Raw genomic sequence first — 19,777 nt, forward strand, 5'->3', positions numbered from 1 at the left:
AAACAAAGAGGCGATAAAAGACTCGGGAATATAAGAACCCATCTTGTCCAAAATCCTGTTTTCACAATGGCCAAACAGATGCCTCTAGGAAGCCCGTAAGGAAGACCTGAGAGCAACAGCAACACTCCCCACTTGTGGTTCCCGTAGGGCTGTGCACACAAACCTGGTTCCAGCCCCGAATCAATTTGGGGGTTGGAGCTTCTGTTGCATCTTCCTCGCCCCCTATACTGTGAAGGGCAGCAGGGCCAATCCCATTGAACTCTGCTCCTCCAGCGTGTTCTCTGGGGCATGTGGTGAAGCAGACCCCTGAAGCCTGCAGTATTGCACCCTGTGTTCTCCCACTGCTGAGCAGAAGCTTCAGCCCCGTTAGGTTTGACAAATGTACCTGTGTTCCCTTGCTGGGAGCAGGTGTGCACGGCTTAAACGTCCTTCCTGCCCTGCATCCTGACACTCCTGGATCACTCCAGGAGACCCTGGAAAATTGGGTTATCTAACTCAGCTGGGGATTTAGAATTTGGCATAATTTGGAGCATAGCCCTAATTCCCAGGGAGGCCTACTAATTCTCTGACAGTGGAAGTTAGAAACATTGATAGCCTTATTCCCTGCGAGTGTATCTAACCCTTTTTTAAAGCCATTCGAGTCAGTGGCCATCGAGACATCTTGTGAGAGTGAATCCCATCATTTATAACTGCACAGAGTGAAGAAGTATTTGCTTTTGTCTGTCCTGAATCGTCCTTTTCCGTGCAAACAGCGGGTGATTTATTAATGGAAATGTGGGGGGGGGTGGGTGGGCAGGAAACAAGTCGACCTATTCTGTCAAATGCCCGGAGGAAACGGTGCGTTGCTGGCGTAATGCCAATATGACGTGTGCCCGTGCACCATGGATGTCTGATAAGCTTCCAGGCAAATCTCGACTTGTGTTTACTTTGGGTTTATTGGCTTGCAAAGCAAACATGGTTCCATGTTCACTTTTCTTTTGGGACTGAAGGGACACGTGCCAGGCAGAAGCAGAGCCAGGATCTTTCTGCTCATCCAATTCTGCATTTGGCCACCAGCTCCAAACTCCCACCGGCCATTCTGACGGGTGGATGGGAAGCTGGAGCCCCCGATCTGGAGGGCCACAGGCGGCCCAAACCTCTCTTTTAAGTCCTTGCACAATGCCTTTTATTTCAGCAGTAGATAGGTAGCCGTGTTGGTCTGCCATAGTCAAAATAAAAAAATTCCTTCCAGTAGCACCTTAAAGACCAACTAAGTTAGTTCTTGGTATGAGCTTTCGTGTGCATGCACACTTCTTCAGAAACCATATGCCATCAATGCTCCCAGCTATGTACGTGACACCACAGATTTTCTGAGGAAAATACAATCTTTAAATAATCTTCCCAACAATACTATACTAGCTACTATGGATGTGGAATCTCTGTATACCAACATCCCACACAACGATGGTTTACAAGCTATGAGGAACACCATATCAGATAAAACCACAGCGGACCTTGCCACTAAACTCTGCCAATTTGTCCTTACCCACAACAACTTCAAATTCGGTGATGACCTGTTTCTTCAGATCAGCGGCACAGCAATGGGCACCCGCATGGCCCCACAGTATGCCAACATCTTCATGGCAGATTTAGAACAACGTTTTCTGAACTCCTACCCACTCAAACCTCTCTTGTACCTGCGATACATTGACGATATTTTTATCATCTGGACACATGGTCAACAGACCCTGGACACCTTTCACCAGAAATTTAATGATTTTCACCCCACAATCAACCTTACAATGAATCAATCTATGCAAGAAATACATTTTTTGGACACTACTATAAAAATACAGGATGGGTGCATAGACACCACCTTATACCGCAAACCAACTGACCGACAAACATATCTACATGCCTCTAGCTACCATCCCAAACATACCAAACAGTCCATTGTATATAGCCAGGCACTACGTTACAGCCGCATCTGTTCCAATTCTACAGACAGAGACTCTCACCTAAGGGATCTACAGCAAACCTCAGAACTAAAATACCCAGCAGATGAAGTTAGACAACAGATCAACAGAGCCAGACTGATACCCAGAGAGAACTTGCTGCAAGACAGACCCAAAAAAGAAAATAACAGAACACCTCTAGTCATCACATACAGCTCCCAAGTTAAAACAGTACAACGCATCATCAGAGATCTACAACCTCTCCTGGACAATGACAGTTCTCTTTCTCAAGCTCTGGGAGGAAGACCTTTCATTGCCTACAGACAGCCACCCAATCTTAAACAACTCCTAACCCACAATAATACTACAACCAGACTTAACACAGACACTGGCACCAGAGCCTGCAATAAACCCAGATGCCAACTTTGCTGCCACATACACCCGGACAACACCATTACTGGCCCCAACAACATCACACATACCATCTCGGGACTATTTAATTGCTCATCGTCTAACATTGTGTATGCCATCAAATGCCAACAGTGTCCTTCAGCTCTCTATATTGGACAAACAGGCCAAACCTTACGCCAAAGAATAAACGGACATAAATCTGACATCAAGAATCACAGAACAGAGAAACCAGTAGGAGAACACTTCAATCTCCCAGGACATTCTATACAAGATCTCAAAGTAGCTGTTTTACTACAAAGGAATTTCAGAAATAGACTGGAAAGAGAAGCTGCTGAATTACAGCTCATTACCAAACTTAAAACCATGAAAAGACCTGGACTGAACAAAGACATTGGATTCTTATCTCACTATACATAACTAAACCATTTCTCACCTTCCCACCCCTTGCCTTTTCCTGTAAGACCTATTACAGTGTTAAGAGTAGTCAAGAGGCTCTCTCAGCTATCTGCCTATCTCCCATTCCCACCACCCTTCTGAGTAACACCCCTCCCCACCTTCTCACTGTATAGAAGGATCTGGCTACTTCTGTTTCAGTGTATCTGAAGAAGTGTGCATGCACACGAAAGCTCATACCAAGAACTAACTTAGTTGGTCTTTAAGGTGCTACTGGAAGGAATTTTTTTATTTTATTTCAGCGGCAGTCAAAAGTGGTGCTGTCCGGATTTTGGTTGGACTACATTTCCCACCAGCCCAGGCCAGAAAGGCCAAATGAGGGTAATGGGAGTTATAATCCACAAAGCCTGGAAGGCCCCCCAATTGGCTACCCCTGCTTTTATCTGGAAGCATTACTAGTGGATTTGAGGGGAGCCTTTTTTGCAGAGGCCGAGAATATGAGGGTTGTCCTTGCCTTTTGTGTTTGTTTTTTTAAATCAAGGAAGTAGATGCACACTCCCAAGAATGAGCATAGCTCACAAAGGCAACAGCCACAGAATGCAGAGTGTCCGTTGGAAAAGGAAAACGGAAAAACGAGTGGGTGTCGGGTAGAATGGTTGCCTTGAGCTCTTTCAGTTTATGTAATCCCAGTGGAGGAGATGGCTGGGCAGCTGGCACAACGAAGGAGAAACAAGCCTTACTAGGAGGTGAGGTATTTTACTACAGGCCCCAACTGTTGTTTTAGCCTCTGGACCTAGAGATATTACTCCCACACCGTTTCCCCCCGTTACTTGAGGTGTGTGGTGAACTTTCTGCCCTCCAGATGTGGCTGAACTACAACTCCCACTGTCCCCAGCCATTGGTCATGTTTGCTTGGGGTGATGGGTGTTGTGGTTCAGCAACAACCCCGGGCGTTTGGCTGATTTGACATCCGATGTTCTTTTAAATGTATTGTGGGAGTGGGGGGATTATTGGTTTGCCATTGTTATTTTTATTATGCATTTTGTTGTTTTTATTTTGCAATTTTTTTGTCGTGAACCTACGGGTGAAGGGCGGTATACAAATCTAAATGACAACATTTGGAGGGACAAAAGGTTCCTGCGCCTGACACTTCAACACTGCTTACTGTTTTGGGTTTTTTTGTGCTGGTGGGGGTTGTTCTTGCTCATTCTGCTGAATGGGGTCCTAGACGTTTGCCACAGACAGCACCACTGTCTGAGGTTTTACAATGAGATTTATTTATTTACAGTGTTTTACACACACACACACACACACACACACACACACACACACACACACACACCTTTTAGCAGAAAAGACTTTTGGAGCAGCTTACAAAAATCAGTCCTAAGACAGGCCCTGCTTTCAGACAATTTGAAAGGATATGGCACATGAGGAAAAGGCAATGGGAGGGGAAAGCAAGTTCTAGTGCACGTTTTTTGGAAGTTGTGGCCAATGGCTGTGGCAGTTTGGGCAGTTTTGATAAAGGGCAGCCCCTCCCTTGAAACACTGTTCTGCCCCTGCTAGATCAGATCCCGGAGCAAAGCTGGTGACAATGTCTAGGTCAGGAGAACACAGCATCTCCTGCCACGCAGCTCTTCCCTTGGAAAGCAGCGATAATCCTCAGAGGAAGGGTGCTTGATGGAGATACTCTCCTCCCTTGCCAATATCAGTAATTACCGTTGTGAGCAATAAAAAGAAACACACTTCAAAAAATTCCCTTCTGTCACAAGATCCTGGAAAAAACGGTTTAAGAAAACAGGATCTGGTGTTTGCAAATGTTAAAAATGTGGATGCTCAGCCCTCCAAGTGTAAAAATATGCTATAAAAAACCCCAACTACTTGAGTGGTTTGTTCGCCTCCTATATTTGTTCATTTGTTTATCTATCTATTTATTTATTGGGGCTTCCCCTGGGCATCAGGTTAGTCACTTTGAGAATGCGAGGTGCTGGGGTGAGATGGACCTGTGGCTTGACACAGAGGGTCTTTTCTTATGATCTAATTTTTAAAATGTCTACCCGCACTTTTTGACTGCCAAGCTCCCCTCCCAACAACAGCTTGCAATACATTAAAAAAAAAATGGACGGTAAGATAAACAAACAAGCATAAAACATAGTCAATATCAGAATGCTAATTCTGGAACCCAAACTAAAATACCATTCAAGAACCTAAGAAGACCCATCTTGTCCAGCTTCCCGTTCTCACTGCCAGTGGAAGCCAAATAAATAGAGCAGATGGAGCAAAACCATGTACAGTACTGTAGTTGTTCCTTCCATGCATATTATTTTTCTCCTTGGGAAGCTGAGTGTTTGTCTGATGTCAAATTCAGATTGTGTAATTATAGATGCTTGGAAGGTCTTGTGCAACAAACCCTCATCCCCAAAAGTCAAAGTGTGGGAACTGTATGGGATAAAGCTTGCTCTGATGCAACATCGCCAAACCTACACCCACCTAATCTCCATGCAAACAAATCAGCATGACTGCTCAATAAGCAGGTAGCCTGGAAGTGTCACTGGTGCTGATACTCAATAGGCTCCACTCTGTGCCCTTGTAGCAAGCTTTGAGCCAACCCAACCTCCAAAGGTAAGGAGGCATGGAGCAAGGCCTCTGATGCCGAATGTACCTGGTTGGCAGAGTTGCCTTTCAGGGCCTGTTAACCTTTTTCAACCAGGAGGCACATCAGTGATTCCGAGAAAGTGCTATAGGTGCGTTACAAAATGGCTGCCATGGGGGGGTGACGAAGCACAAAATGGCTGCGGGCGTGGGGGCACAAGTGCGAAATGGCTGCCACATCTGAAAGGGCATGAAAAGAGGCAGTAGCGCAAAATGGTGTAAGCATGCCCCTGCATAAATGGGGGGGGGACCGTATCACCCGCAAGGGCCCTGACTCAGAGAGATGCTCTTTGTGTCTTTCCTCTGGGCCCATCTTAGGCAGTCACATTCAAAAAGTACAATGGCTGCACAAGCTGTTTCTGTGTGTATATGACGTACTGGCTCCACGTCTGAGGAGACCCTCTGGGCAAAGTGCTCTGGCAGACGCCCCTCTTCTATTAATGGGCTCTGGCAGGCTTAGCTGATAGCACCATGTTGCAAGTCTAGGGGCATTGTAGGAAATTTAAATAGGCCTAGTTGCCTTGGCCTGCTTGGAGTTACTAGGCCAGAAAATTATTTTAAGGGGGGCGTCCAGAGCACATATCAGCAACCCAAGGAAGGCAGATGCCAGTCTGTATATGTGTGTGCCTGTGTATGTAGCAGAGGAATTCTATTTGTTCCGAAACAAAATTGTGCCATTTGAATGCTGGGAAATTCACTTCCCCTACAATGACCTCAAAGACAATGTCTGGGCAGCTCTCCCACAAATGAGTACTGTACATTTATTGCACATTTTAAAATTCCATCATTTGGAAAGGCCCTGCGTTTGTCTACCACCATGAAATGAGTCAGGAGGCTTGTGTGTGTCTTGGAAAGGGTGCTTGTTTTGAAAAGCGCACCAAAAATGTTTAACTATTCCTAGGAGTACATAACTGCTTGGCAAGGGAAGGACACCAGTAGCTGATCCAGTGCATACCGCAAAGTGCATGACTGCATGCTGGAAGTGCAGTGATGTCATATAAACAATGGCTAGAGGAAGTAGGTTTGGATGTGGGTTCCGGTTCCATTTAAGACATCATCTGCACATAAGGAGAGGCAGTTGTCGGATAATGACAGCTTAAAGAAGCAATACAATTGTCTAGCAAAGAATGTTTACATTCCTTTTGAGAATAAAAAAAAGGAAAATGTAGCATCATAAGTTTGATTTGGAATGGCTGACCCTTAATGCTGAAAATGTTGTATTTGTGGACTTATTTATATAGTGCCATGAATTTGCGAATTCATGGCACTATATTACAGGCCTCTGCTTCTAGGAGCCTACAATTAAAGTTCACAACTGAGGAAGAGGGAAATGGGGAACGGGCAACGCTCAGCGGAAGAGCATCAGTGATCAGTCCCTGGCATCTCCAGGTACCAGGGCTGGGAGAGACCCTTGCCTGATGTTCTGCAAAGCCTCTACCAGTCAGTAGTAGTCAGGGGTAGTCAATGTGGTGCCCTCCAGATGCTGGGACTATAGCGTCCATCATCCTTGATCATTAATCATGCTGGCGTAGCCTAATGAGTTTTTCATTTACAACATCTGGAGGGCACCATGTTGGAGGGGGCATAGTTGGTAGAGCATGTCTCTTAATCGCAGGGTTGTGGGTTTGAGCCCAACGTTGGGCAAAAGATTCCTGGATTGCAGGGGGTTGGGCAAGATGACCTTGGTGGTCCTTTCCAGTTCTACGATTCTGTGATTCTATGAAGGGCAGTGGTTTCACTGTGTAAGGCAGCTTCCTAAAAGGAGGGGTTCACTGGGGAAAGAGGCATTTATTTCACTTAGTTACAGTGGGTTATGGAGACTAAGGAATTAATGTGTCACCTACACCCACCTCATTCCCAGCAGTGGAGGTTGACTAATTGCTGGTGTCAAACCATTCCTGGAGACTCAGTTTCTGTGGAATAAAGGGCAAGCAGTTGCTTCTGCTTTTGAAACCTGGTTTTCTAACTACCGTATAACTAAATCTGATATCTTGTTGATGCATTTTTAATGTTAAGCATTAACTACCCAGAAACAATAGTTTTACACCTTGCGCAGGCACATACTCTCTGTCTTCCTCCCAGTCTTGCAGCAGACTCCATAATTGGGCAACTATCCAAAGCATAAGATTTATTTATTTTTTAAAAATGGATTCTTTTCCCGAGCTGCGCAGCAAAGGCAGCCTGGAATTCTGATTCCACCGAAGGAAGACATGCGCTGCCGTCCCAGTGATTCGCTCAAGGTCAACGCGACTCCCCAGGCCTGCCTGATCATTTCCCCCGCCCGCAACGTTTTGGGAGCGGAAGAACCCAGGAGTCCGGGCTGCCAGCCCCGGTCCGCTAGACCCCTAACTTTCTCTGGCCCCGGCCAGGAACCCAGGTTCCCAGATCCCCTTCCTGATCCAGAAACGAACCCCAAGAGAACCCAGCCTGTTTTGCCAGCCTAACTAGGCCGCTCCCCCCTCTTTATTGGGGTGCGTGCGTGCGCGGAATAGAGCGGACCCAGGAGTCCCGGCTCGGCTCCCCGCACCCCCCGCCTCCTCTCCTCTGGCCCCTCCCCCTCCGGCTTGCCTTCGCTGCCGCGCTGCGCGGTGCTGGAGCCGCCGGGGGTGCGCGCAACGAAAGGGGCGGCCGCCGCCGCCGAGGAAGGAGGAGGACGGGGAGGGACGGAGGGAGCGCGGGGCCTGCCTCTCCTTCCTCTTCCTCTGCGCGGCACCAGGGCCGCCGGCCGGGACCAGCGCTCGCCTCTCCATCCCGGCCGGGCGGGGAGGGGGGAGCCGCCCGCCCCGCTGGCCGCCTTGGGCTATGTTCGAGTAAGGAAAGCGCGGCGCGGGGGGACCGGGGTGCGTGGCCGGCGGGCGGGAGGGATCGGCGGCGAGCGATGCCGGCCGCGTCGGGAGCGGGAAGAAGAGCTAGGATCACGCCGAGGGAGGACGGCTCTTGGCTGCAAGCAGGGGGCGGGGAGGTGGGGGGATCGGGGCTGCGGGGATCTCTCAAGCCGGGCTGGGAAAGCAGGCGACCGTCTCCTCCTCCTCCGGGCTTGTGCCCGCTCTCCCAGCGCTTCGGAAGCCGGACTGGCCACTTGTCAGCTGAGAGGCGGAGAAGGATGGATGGAGGCAGAGGGATGGACACAAAGGAGCTGCCGGGAAGGAGGGAGAGGGCGGGTGGCAATGAAGGGTTGTGTTTGCGTGGGACCCGGGAAACGGGTTTCTTTCTCTCTCTTTCTCGCTCTTCGCGGAGGTGCAGATCTTCCAAAACACCCGGCGGGGCGGAGGAGCAAAACCCTCGGCTCCTCTGCCTTAATCTCCGGAAGGCGCTGGGGGAAAGGGCAGCGCACGCGCGCGCGTTTGCAAGCTCTTTTTGGAAAGTCTTGTAGGATGGGGCGGGGGCGGGGGGAGATTTCAGGTCGGTCAGCCCCCCCCCCCCCGCTGCACTCCGAATTCTCCCACCCACTCCCTTGCTACAGGTGCGTGTTTATCAGCGTCTAGTTCTCTCACGGTGTGACATCAGTCTGTGTTCAGCAGTGGTAGCAGCGTGGTCTTTGTAGCGCCATCGTCGGGGAAGCCTTTGTTCCGCGTGTCCCTCCACGCATTTACGTGTGCTTGTGTGTGCATATGGACGCAACGAGGAGGGGGCTTGAGGTCCCATCCCCCACTGCATAAACTGATATTCTCCATCGCAATACTGGAAAGTGTAAGGGTGCAGGGTGAGTGTCGCCCGTTGTTCTCCCCTTCATCTCCTTGGGGAAGGGGTCGATGAAGCTGAGACTTGGATTGACAGCTGTGCGGAAGGGTGATGGGCTGCGGTAGCTTTTGGCCCATCTGGGAGTTAGAACATAATTCTCTGGCCTCTGCTGCCTTCTTGGGCTTGTGTGTTTGTGTATAAACGAATAATAAGAATGCCTGTGCTAGCAGAGACACACACACACGCATGTGCCTTGTGATTAAATGGGGGAAAGTTGGAACCAGGATCTCCTGAGATTCCTTCTTTACTCTAGGGAGGTATTTGTCGGTGGCTTTTTAGTAAAAGGAACAGGCTTGTGTGAGGTTCTTCATGATTGGGCTTTTAAGCTAAGGATCTTTTAATTTCAATATACTTTTTTTGGAGTACAGGAAAGTAAAGGGAATCCCTTGAGGTGTGTGTGTGTGTGTGTGTGTGTGTATGTTTTCTTCAAGCTTCTAATTTAAGTGCTTGTGGTTAAAGCGGTTTTACAAATTGGTTTTACAAAGTTCTGATTTTATTACTTCAATATTTTAAAGGCCAGTCTTACGATATTGAGAATATGGAGATTATAGGGCTAGGGGGTAAGAAATTAATAAAATATTACATTTGGCCCCAATACAAGTTTTCCAGCTCATGCTGGAGTAACCAACATGGTGCTATCCAGATATTTCTGGATTGCAACTCCCACCAGCTCTGCCCATTGGCATATGGAGACCACCATGGTGGTTATAGGTTAGAGTCTTCTGATGATCCAGACCACTGAGTGTCACAAGCAGAAAATAGGATTCCTGATGACCAGGTAGTAATAGGTTACTTAAGTAAGTGAGCCAAGTTTCGTACGTCAGAGCAATAAACAAATGTGGTATATAGCCAAATGGATCTGGAAGAAAGTGTTTTTTTTAAAAAACAACAACAACAACAACACCCTAATAAATAGATCCTGAACGTAAAGGCAAACCTATCGATTGAGGTTCATTTCACCCATCACAGGAAAAAACAAGTCTCTTCATTTCTAGTGTGGATAAATAATATACTTTCTGTACCATCTGAAGGTCATTTGGATGCCTGAAAACACACAGAACATGAACTCCTGGTAGTCAAAAGACATTCACATTACAAGAAGGTCACAGTTGCCCCATGGATCTCATTGACATTAGCGAGTTATCAGGGATGCTCCAGATGAAAACTTCTGAAGTATCTTTCCTTACACGAACCATGGGTTAAAACCACAGGGTTTAGCCCTGAATTCCTCCGCAGCTGTACAATTAGGTGTCTTTTACACATTCTCACAGCCCCATGAAAACTATTTATGAGCAGCTCCTGTGCAGCCACTCGGGCAATAGGCTAATCACGCAGATCTTTCACACAGAATCAGAAGTGCTCCCTTCCTGGTGCAGTTCTAATTCCATAGAAAAGACTTAATATCAGGGATGGAGAAGTTGTGGCCCTAGACATGTTGCTGGACTCCAAGTCCCATCACCCTTGACAAATGGTCTCTCTGGCCAGGGCTGATGAGAATTTGAGTCCAACAACAGAAGGAGGGCCGCACAGGTCCCCCCCCTCCCTGACCTCTACAATCAGGCCTCTCAGCCACGTCATTGGGTTATTTATGCATTCTCAGTGCATGGGAGCTGCTGGCGGTTACAACGCTTTCAGGAGGCCAGGAAAACATAAAAAGGCATGTCAGGGCAAGGCTGACCCCAACCCACCTCCCCCAGGACGTTTGGCTATCCAAGCAACTCCACAGCAACTTGGGGAAAGTGGGCCTCAGGATGCCTTCCTTGTATGTGTGTGGCTCCACCATCCTTTCGCAAGTGACGTGTCTTTTGGATCACGTGCAGCCAGCACCTCCGAAAACCTTGTTACCCTAATCAGCTGCTTGAGTGGCTTGTGCAATTTGGATCAGCCGCAGTCTACACTGAGGGTGTTTTGAAAACACCCTGAAGTGTGGAGAATCCCTGTGACAAACACTCGAGCTGTCCCTGTGCCTTCCTATTCTGGAGGTGTGGAGCCCAGGCAAAGGAAGTGGCTCACAGGAAACTCTTGTCTCTTCCCCCCTTCACCCCACAATGCCTGACATTTGGGGCAGCATCCTGCCAATCTGGCACAATTCTGGCTGCAAATGTGGTTCCTGCCTTGGCACAGGGCTCTCTGATCTGAATCCTCAGCCTCCCACTACTTGCGGGGATGAACTGTCGCTCTCTGTCTGTCGACCCTTTCCCTGTTAGCCCTGCGGTTCCTGTGACAGCCGCCCCCATCTGCTGAAGGACTGACCTCTTCCTCCCCCTGGACACCGGGGTCCGCGTGGCACGTGGATGGGAGGCAAGGCGAGGGAACTAGGTTGCTCAATGCCATGCCAAGGTCGGCCCCAGAGAGAGCATTAGCATTTCATTAGAGCGGATGCTGTGGCCACACAGAGCATGGGAGAGCAAGAAGCATGACATGCACAGTCCCCCATACCCTTTCTTTCTCAGCCCCAGCCCACACCCTTGCTCTTCTTCTGACAATAACCCTGCTCCTTTCTGCTGCCGTTTGGTGTGCTTCTGTAACCTCTTTTTAGGCTTAGTGCACACCATACATTTAAAGGACACCCCCCCTCGAGTTCCTGGGAACTGCAGCATGCTGAAAGGAATTGTATGTCTGTGAGCAATAACTACAGTTCCCGGGGTTCTTTTTTAGGAGGGGAAATGTGCTTTAAATGTATGGCATGTATGCAGCCCTTTTCATATTTTAATGATTTTTTAAAATCCACATGGGGTATACCATAGTTGGCTCTTGTGCTTTATGAATAGGGAAACAGTGCATGCAAAATCTGGGGCCAGCCATGAGAGGTTTTAAGAAGGGCTGATCTGGAGGCTTGACTAATTTTGGAGGGTGTTAATGACAGGTTGGGGTGACCTCTGTCAAGGATGAAGCTGGAAGAATTATTTCCGTAGCCTCAAAGATCTGTAGTGTTAATTCCTTACAGGCCTAGGATTTACTCACTTTAACTATTTTGCAACATAGGGCCCATTTATTATTTCTCATCCATTTACGTTTCTGTTTCTCTCTTCTTTCCCACTTTCTCGTGGCGCAAAGCTGGCTACAGTTATTGTTGCTGTGGATGTTATTTAATTTACATACAGCTTAATGGCAAACTAGGCATTTAAGGCATTTATGAGTAAAAAAACCCATGACAGAAACATTAAACATTCCTAATTAAAACACGCAACCAAGCTATCCCATTTAAAAAACATTGCAGTTAAATTGGGTGGGCCCTTCCTAGCAAGTATGGATGGCATCTGTCTATCTCGGGAGACAATGGAAGGGTGTGCCTTTGGAGGTGAAGTCAAACCATCAGAGAGTTACAGCACCTGCTGTGGCTATAGAGACCGATACGGAAGAGACATGTTTTGTTGCAGCGGGGGCAGATGAAGGTGTTTGGCTGCAAGTATATATGCAGCAGTACGCAGCAGCTGCAGTGCCACAATCAGTGGGTGGCTGTAAGCTGTCCACCGTATTTTTAGTGTCAGCATTGGTAGGCCCTCTGGGGCTCTGGGCTAAGGTTGCCAGATGTTGCAATTGGCCTGTCGAGGCATATCTGTGCTGCAGTCACAACAGCCTGTCTCGTCTCCCAGCGTATCTTGGGAATTGTACTTGTGTACGTAAAGCTACCTGAGTTGGCAGCGGCCACCACATCTTGCAGTAGCAAATCCCGTAGTTTTTTCTTTGAAGGTGACCCGGAAACTACAACTAATCCAGAATGTGGTAGCTAGACTGGTGACTGGGAGCGGCTGCCGAGACCACATAACACCGGTCTTGAAAGACCTACATTGGCTCCCAGTACGTTTCCGAGCACAATTCAAAATGTTGGTGCTGACCTTTAAAGCCCTAAACGGTCTCGGTCCAGTATACCTGAAGGAGAGTCTCCACCTCCATCGTTCTGCCCGGACACTGATGTCCAGTGCCGAGGGCCTTCTGGTGGTTCCCTCGCTGTGAGAAGCCAAGTTACAGGGAACCAGGCAGAGGGCCTTCTCGGTAGTGGCACCCGCCTTGTGGAACACCCTCCTACCAGATTTCAAAGAGAAAAACAACTACCAGACTTTTAGAAGGCATCTGAAGGCAGCCCTGTTTAGGGAAGCTTTTAATGTTTAATAGACTATTGTATTTTAATATTTTGTTGGAAGGAGTCCAGAGTGTATGGGGAAACCCAGCCAATTGGGTGGGGTATAAATAAATAATTATTATTATCACCATCATCATCATCATTATTATTATTATATCTGTGTGCTGTCTGAAGAAGTAGGAGCACGCTCTAGTTGTAGAAACGTAGGAGAAACTGCCTTACGCAGGGTTTCCGACAGGTGATTCCCAATCCTCCCTAGAGATGCTGAGGATCGGACCTGGGACCTTCTGAATGCTGTGTGGATGCCCTAGCAATGAGCTGTGGCCCCGTCCTTTGTCTCTAAACAAGGTTGCGGCTGATAAACACCAACAACATCCTTCACCTGAAGCAGCCAATCGAGAGAGGGCATCCTCCTTCAAAGCTGCCTCTTGTTGCTTGTCTTCCTCTCCTGCACAGCCCTAATCTTGAATGCTCCTCTTAATCCTCAACCTCAGAAGAACTCCAGATCTCACCCCAGCCCCCTCTTTCCCTCTCCATTAAGAGCTCTCCTCTGTTTTGGTCTCTTCCCCCTGAGCTTCACAGCCACGAGGGGCAACGTAACACAAGCTTTCTTTCCTTTTCTCCTGGGTGAAAACTGTTAGGCGAGGTATCCCTGTTCAAAGGCAGTGTCTTCTATCCGCTCCCATAAAGCGTAAGTGAATATCGATGAGGCAGCTATTTATTCTCATCACCCAGGGGCAAAACAAAGAGGAGCCACGCCGCCATTTAATCCCAGGAGGCAGCTGGCTAAGAGCCCTTGGGAATATTGTGGAAATAGCACTTATAGGTTGCTAGTTTGCTGGTAACTGTACTATTCTGGAAGGCTTGCTCCAGTGGCCACACCTTGGGTTTTTGTCCCCCTTCCTCTTATAACCAGTGAGGCCACCAATGAATCTTCCCCTAGGGATGCCTCAGAATCAACACAGGCAGCTTTTTCTTTGTCCGGATAGAGTTGCAGGGCAGGGGTGAGGTTCATAGAGAACATAAAGAGTCCTGCTGAATCAGAGGAAAGGCCTGTCTAGCCCAGTCCTTCTGTTCCCATGGTTACCAACCCAGATGCCTATTTGTAGTCCACCAGCAGGACATAGGGACACAGGAAGCTGCCTTATTGGCCTGTCTAGCTCAGTGTCGTCTACACTGATTGGCTGTGGCTCTCCAGGTTCCAGGCAGGGGTCTTCTCCATCCCTACCTGGAGATAGATGGGATTGAACCTGGGGACATTATGAATGCAAAGCAGATGCTCTGCCTGCTGAGCTGCATGCCTCCCACGGTTGTTCCCTAGCAACTGATATTCTGAGGCATGCTGCTTCCAATGCTGGAGGTGATATGTAACCATCGTGACTAGTAGCCTTGTAATCCACAAATTTGTCTTAACTGCTTTTAAAAAAAAGATGTCCAAATTGGCGGCCATCTTTACATGATGTGTAGTTAGATGAGGAGGCCGGCCGGCATATTTGTGTGTCTTCTGCTGTCCTGGTCCCATAGACCGATTGGTGCACCATTTCGCTCTGCAAAATGCAACCAGGGTTGCATACACGCCATCAGTTTAAAGGACACCGAAATCATGTGCCCCCCCAATAATCCCGGGCTCTGCAGTTTGTTAAGGGTGTTGGGAATTGTAGTTCTGTGGGAGATAAACTACAGACCAAAGATTCTTTGGGGGGAGCGATGTGCTTTAAATCTGCTTCAGATATATGGTGTGTATGTTCACTGGGACTTATGTGCCCTCAGCTGGAAGTGGGTGCATTCTTTCCCTCCGGAGTCTGCAGCTGCGGGTCCTAGATAAGGCCAAGCAATGGTCCATAGAGAAGAAAACAGGGTCAAATGGTACGATTGGCTGAGAGCCACAGCCCTCCCACATGCTACCCAGAACTTGGTGTTCTGAAGTGAAATTCAAGGACAAACAGGAATTAGGAAGAATGACTTGACTCTTCAGCGCATATTTTGACAGGTTGAATTTATGCGGTTATTTTATTTGGGAATATCTTATACAGTAATGAAAAGTGGGTAAGAAATTTTTTTTATATAAATAATAATACTGATAGTAACAACTGTTATTAAGAATGCATGTGAAAAGCAATGAGCAATTCCTAGGGATGTTTATGAACTATTTCAGTTGTCTAGCCATTTCCTTTGCTGTTGAAGGTGGGATTCTATATTCTGGTCAGATTTGGAATTTATGTGCATTTACGCAGGGTTCCCCCCTGCAAAGCTGAGAGCGCTTCAATTTAAAATGAAGCACTTAAGGAAGCACACAAGTCTGTGTGCTTCTTGGTGTCTGAATCTGACACCCTATGAGTCGTACCAGGGCATGATCCAGAGACCCGCCACTCACAGCAGCCTTGGCTGAAATTAAGCAGATCTGGGGCTGGTGAGTGCCTGCCTGGATGGGAGGTCACCATGAATCCTGTATGGAGGCCTCACAGTCTTCACTGGAAGAAAGCGATCCAAAACTTCTGGCAGTCCTTGGTGGCTTGGCAAAATTTGTCCTCACTAAGATTCAGCTCTCACCCCTGAAAGAGAGGTGGGCCTTTTCTCTCTGACATCACCCTGAGTTTAAGGGCTGGGTTCATCCCTTCTTCTCCAGTTGTCAATTGGTGTTTCCTGCTTGGCAGGGGGTTGGACTCGATGGCCCTTGTGGTCTCTTCCAACTCTATGATTCTATGATAATCTCTCTGGTGCTGAGCCTTCAGCCCTAGTCTATATGTGCCACGGAATGAGATAGTAAGATCCTGAGATGGCAGGTTGGAATGTGCCACTTCTCACTTTCGGTGGGGGATGCCATTTTTTGTATGGTAACCCCCTAATTATTGACAGGGCACCCATGAGCACAGTGACACCCATGGGGATTTTCCCTGTTGCCACAAAGTCTTTAAGCCCTCACCCTGTTGGTCATGAGTTGATGAGGGTGGGTACCATTATTTCTCCCTTGAAAAGTAAACAGAGCTGACGAAGGAAATTGGAAAAGTGATACTCTTTCCTATCTCCTTGTTCAACTTGTATGTGCCTTTCAAGGCTCAGATTGATTCAATCAGATATAATTTTTACGCAGACGATCCCTTGGAAGAGTGAAATGTGTTAGTGTATTCTTTCTTTCTTTCTCTTTTGCTTTCTCTGGGGTGTCATCTGAGGTTGAGGGGAAGGAAGTGACGAAAACTTGCTCAAAACCCCAAATCTGCCCAAAGGCCCGAAAAACTTTACAAGCTTGGCTCTAGAGCATTGAGGAACAAGTTAAAAAACATTGGTCCCAGTACAGATGCTTAGCATCTGGCTGGCTACTGTGGAAAACAGGTTGCTGGATAGACCTTTGATCTGATAACAGCAGGGTTCTTATGTTATTATATATTTCACACAAGGCTGCTTTGGGCAGGGCACCCAGTACCATTCTGGACCTGATCCTTTTGTCCTGGGTGGAACACTTAGGTGTGACTAACTTGACTTAAAACAAAACAAGGCAAATGCAACGATGCCATATTATTTATACCAGTCATACTTTCAAGGAACCCTTGATGTTTTAAACACCCACACTGTGTGGAATTAGATAGAATATCAGATTTGAGGGTTGTAGGGGGAGCATACAAATAGGAATGGGGTGTAATGGGTATTTGGGAGTGTGGGTGGGTTGCCAGAGACTTGCCCATACCTGGAACGGCTCTTAGGCTGGTCCCAGTAACTCCAGGGTCACTCATGTGGTAGCAGTGATTAAAAAGTTTCACTAAATCCCAAATGCCAGGCCAGCCTAATTCAATAAAGCTTGATGCTGATGGGGGGCATAGGATGGGCGATTGCACATTGCAAAAAGGAAAAAAAGAAAGGCCTCATCAGAAATTTTTAGAACTTATTTATTTGTGCCTTTATGTCGTGATTTTATCTTGTACCGCCCGGAGATCTTATGATAAAGGGTGGTATATAGATTTAATAAACAAAATGAGCATGAAAGAGGTTTAGTGATTTGCACAAAATTTGCACATGCAAGTTGATGTACGTAAATGCAAATTTAGGATGACTTGCTGCAATCTAAATAGAAACACAATGCACCTCCCCATAGCGGGGAAGACTGTGACCAGGCGACCTATGTGTCTGCCACATCTTGCACAAGTGCTTGCTGCTGATGGGCGACATCAAGCCCCGTCCTGCTCTCCTGTCTTAGGATTCTTTATGTTTAAACCAGACTCTGTTTAAATAGAAGGTTGCCCTTCAGGTAGCAGGGTTGCCCCTTGTAAAATCAGACACGTGGCATCGGACACAGTGATGGTGAGGCCCAATTTTAGAACAGTGAAAGGAATGGAAACTCAGTTCACGGAACCCAAGCAGCGTTTGAGAAGGGACTTGGCAAGATATGCACATGTCGGGGGAAGAAGACCAGAGTTTACATCTCACCTCTTTGGGCAGAGAGCCAGGGGGCTCGCTTTGCCTTGGCTTTTGCCTCTTGTCTTGTTATTAAAAAAGTCGTGCTCTTTTCTAGGAATCCACTGTAGGCATAGAAACAAATACTGATTTCGGAGGTTGGGGGGACTACAGGCTGGCCAGACAGAACTACACTCTCTGAAGAGGCTTGGGTGCCGCAGGAAGAGGATAGAGAAAGCGTTTGGGACAGCCATCCTCCAAAACACTGGCTTGTGTGTATGCTTCCCCCTGCAGCTGTTCAGTGTAAAGCAGCCACCTGCTGCAAGGGGCTGTCCGGGAAGGGCAGACAGAGGCGGGGTTTGTGTGCATGTGGGTGAGCGAGGGCCAAAATAACGGTGTGAGCTGCGTAGCCCAAACAGCTTTGCAGATCTTTTTATCTTGCTCTCATCTTCTTTGGGTGCCCTTCTCTTTCTGCCTTTCTCTCCCCCCCCCTCCCAATTTCTTGTTCTCATGAATTTCCCTCCGCTCTCTTTCTTTCTTGCTCTCGTTTGCACCAGGACACAGGGCAGATCCTTGGGTGGCTGGTAAGTTCCTTGCTGGATCGGAGCAGGTCTCTCTCTCTGTATGTGTGTGTGTGTGTGCATGATGATAAGTGTGGAAGTGTGAGGAAACATGTCTCCTGAAACCACCACACCCAGTATCCTGGTCTGTGGGAGCCTGGCACTGCCTTATTCCCAGCCCTTGCTGTTTGCAGATTGTCGCCTCCAATCGCATGATACTGGTGCCTGGCATTCCATGCAGCAGAGCGGACAGAGTCTGAAGCTTTGTCTGGGCAGGAACGGATTCAAATCCCACTCGGCCTTGAAGCACAGAGAGTGATCTTGATCTGGCTGCTTCTCTGTTGGCCTCATCCACCTCAACAGGGTTTTTGAGAGCCTGAAATGGGAATGCTCCCATTGGGTGTGGGATACAAGCTCCATAACTTAGATCCCTTACGCTGGCCCTGTAGACAGTGAACCACAACTACCCTGTCTGCAAAAGGAAGGTAATATTAGCCATTTGTGGCTTTCCGATGGCTTGGAAAGGAAAGGAACCAGCTCTTTCCCAGTTTGCCACAGCTTCTTTGCTACATGTAGACAAGCCTTATAGGCAGTCAAACAAACCACTACAGTGGTACCTCGGGTTACAGATGCTTCAGGTTACAGACTCCGCTAACCCAGAAATAGTACCCCGGGTTAAGAACTTTGCTTCAGGAGCTTCAGGATGAGAATAGAAATCGCGGCGGCGGCAGCGGGAGGCCCCATTAGCTAAAGTGGTACCTCAGGTTAAGAACAGTTTCAGGTTAAGAACGAACCTCCAGAACGAATTAAGTTCTTAACCTGAGGTACCACTGTATTTGCCAGCCTGCCCCAAACTAAAAAATTTCAGATTTCCCAATTCTTCCCCATTTAGGAGGTGGAGTTTTGGCTACTCTTTCCTTTATCCTTGTTTTATTCTTGTTGCTTGCTAGATCAATGATTGAAGAGGTATCAGGGGGTGAACCTGTAGCCCTGCATGTGGTGTTGTTGGACTACAACTCTCATCTTCCTTGGCAATTGGCCATGCTGGCCATGGCTGATGGGAGTTGGAGTCCAACAGCCCCTGGAGGTTCCCCATTCCTTTGGTACAGCTTATGGGGCGTCCACATGGGTCAGTCTCTTATTCTGTTTGGTTTGGTTTTGTCTTGACCAGTTTCAGCTCTCTACTCCTCCTTACTATAGCCCTAGCACAGATTAAACTCTTTAACTCCTTTGGCAATCCTCACAGAACTCTAGCCCAATGGTTGCCATTAATCTGATTTGAATTAATTTTATAAGGAAATGCTTTTAGAATGTTGTATTTATTTTACTGTTGTTAGCCGCTCTGAGCCCGGCTTTGGCTGGGGAGGGTGGGATATAAATAATATATATATATATATATATATATATGCTTTCGTAGATTTTCACGGGTACAGGAATGCAGGTTTTGGTGTCTTCGGGTGTCTTCCCGTGTAAGAGTTGGGGTGTCTAGGCGACGTTTCGACGAGGTCTCACTCGTCATCTTCAGGCTGGTGCTTACGGCTTCTTGTTACTAGAACAGAGCAGGGTCTCAGTGTTTGAGTTCCTATAAATACTGTTGAGGGGGTGTGGTGTATAGC

At 47.7% G+C, this 19,777-nt stretch overlaps 1 protein-coding gene across 3 annotated transcripts in view; it reads left to right on the forward strand.

Moving 5' to 3' along the window:
* Positions 1 to 3,340: 3,340 nt before the first annotated feature.
* The window catches only part of GRAMD1A (GRAM domain containing 1A), a 52,648-nt gene continuing 36,211 nt past the window's right edge, over positions 3,341 to 19,777 (forward strand). Inside the window, exon 1 of one of the 3 annotated variants that reach the window (XM_081203525.1) lies at positions 3,341 to 3,484. Coding sequence is in view for 2 of the 3 variants with exons in the window: in XM_081203523.1 (XP_081059649.1) it covers positions 15,251 to 15,261 (11 nt within the window). In the remaining variant the exon portion in view is untranslated. Of the gene's footprint in view, positions 3,485 to 7,984; positions 8,201 to 15,235; positions 15,262 to 19,777 lie in introns of those variants that run through there. The other 2 variants (XM_081203524.1, XM_081203523.1) reach the window with 2 other exon arrangements.

Source organism: Podarcis bocagei (genome assembly GCF_964188305.1).
Source record: "Podarcis bocagei genome assembly, chromosome: 7".
NCBI lineage: Eukaryota > Metazoa > Chordata > Lepidosauria > Squamata > Lacertidae > Podarcis > Podarcis bocagei.